This window comes from Mesitornis unicolor, unplaced genomic scaffold (assembly GCF_000695765.1).
Source record: "Mesitornis unicolor isolate BGI_N332 unplaced genomic scaffold, ASM69576v1 scaffold642, whole genome shotgun sequence".
In the NCBI taxonomy this organism is placed as follows: domain Eukaryota; kingdom Metazoa; phylum Chordata; class Aves; order Mesitornithiformes; family Mesitornithidae; genus Mesitornis; species Mesitornis unicolor.
In genome coordinates, this window is record NW_010166919.1 from 20,077 (window position 1) to 21,458 (window position 1,382).

A 1,382-nucleotide genomic window follows, 5' to 3' on the forward strand; every position below is an offset into this window, starting at 1 on the left:
CTAAATAAGCCTGACAACAGTGTTTGTTTTCAGTATCAAGACCTCAAAGAGGTAGCTGTGTTTAATATATGTGCTGCTATAGAGCAGATCCTCTTTGTATTTACTTCTGATTTTAAAAACAAAAAAACCCCAAAACAACAACAACCAAAACCAAACCACAAACAAAGTAAACAGATATTTAAAAAAAAAATCCATGCCAGATTTGTGGATATTTATTATGGTTTTCTTCCAGTTGCCTTGACTGATCTAGATCACAATTTACAACCTGCTACTTGAATGCAAATTTTCTTCTTCAAATATTTAGAGTTATGTTACAGCAGTGTCAGAGCCAGAACAAGTATTTGGGATTAAGGAGGGGAAGTATGATGTAATATGAGAGTCCAGCTTAATTTCAATGCATCTTTAGTCTTCTGTGTCTGTCCTGCTATGGATGTCCTGTGTTCAAAGGCAGAATTCTGTCTCGCTCATTCAGCAAATGACACTTTAACTCACTTCTTTAGTGCTATTATGACAGGTGATCCAGCCTTTTATTATAGCTCCTCTGAGTGTTCAAGCTCTAAAGTTCAGCTGCCCTCAGTGGTTCACACACTCAGATTGTCAGAAAATTCTATGCTTAAATATTGTTATGTTTGTCTTACTGTTCCTTGGTTTCAGTGGACTAATGATCAGTGAGTACTTCCCAATGGTGTTAGAAGATCTAGCTAGTAAAGGTTAGATATGGGTTTTCAAATACAGGTTTCTAGCTTATACATTTATCCTTTAACAGCAACAGATCTATTCAGTGTAATAGAATGACTGGATTTTTTGATGTCCTTATGCAGTGATTTGTTTCAAGCAAGTGTTACAAAGTAGCAGATCTCTGGGACCTCTGAATACATCCTCTTTGTTTTCTTGTTTAGATGCTATCCTAAGCATGGTGAATATTGCTGCTAATATGCTTGGAGCCAAAACTGAAGAATCATCTGAAACTGAAGGTATGAATTTTTTTTTGTTCAGATAAAAAGTATTCTAGGAAGTTTAATTTTTGGAGGTTTTTTGTTTGGTTTTTTTGTGAGGAGTTGGATGTTCTATGTTTAGATTATTTTTCACCTTTTATGGCATGCCTGATTAGTGCGACAGAATTCTTATCCTACTGACTGTGAAACTTGCAACAAAGATGCTGAATTTGCTGAGAACTGAATAGATACAAATAACATGTTTGCTCAGCTATATTCAGAGTTCTTGACTCTCTGTATTACCTAGCTTCACTTGTGAAGTCTAACTTGCCTCTTCCTGAAGATATTTGAGACTATTCACAGAATCACAGAATCTCAGGAGTTGGAAGGGACCTCGAAAGCTCATCCAGTCCAACCCCCTGTCAGAGCAGGATCACCTAGACCAGG

At 36.6% G+C, this 1,382-nt stretch overlaps 1 protein-coding gene across 1 annotated transcript in view; it reads left to right on the forward strand.

The window, feature by feature from the left end:
• Nucleotides 1-1,382, forward strand: part of SUCO (SUN domain containing ossification factor) — a 25,857-nt gene that overhangs the window by 14,643 nt on the left and 9,832 nt on the right. Inside the window, exon 12 of the mRNA XM_010195117.1 lies at nucleotides 900-974. Coding sequence (XP_010193419.1) covers nucleotides 900-974 — 75 coding nt within the window. The remainder of the gene's footprint in view (nucleotides 1-899; nucleotides 975-1,382) is intronic.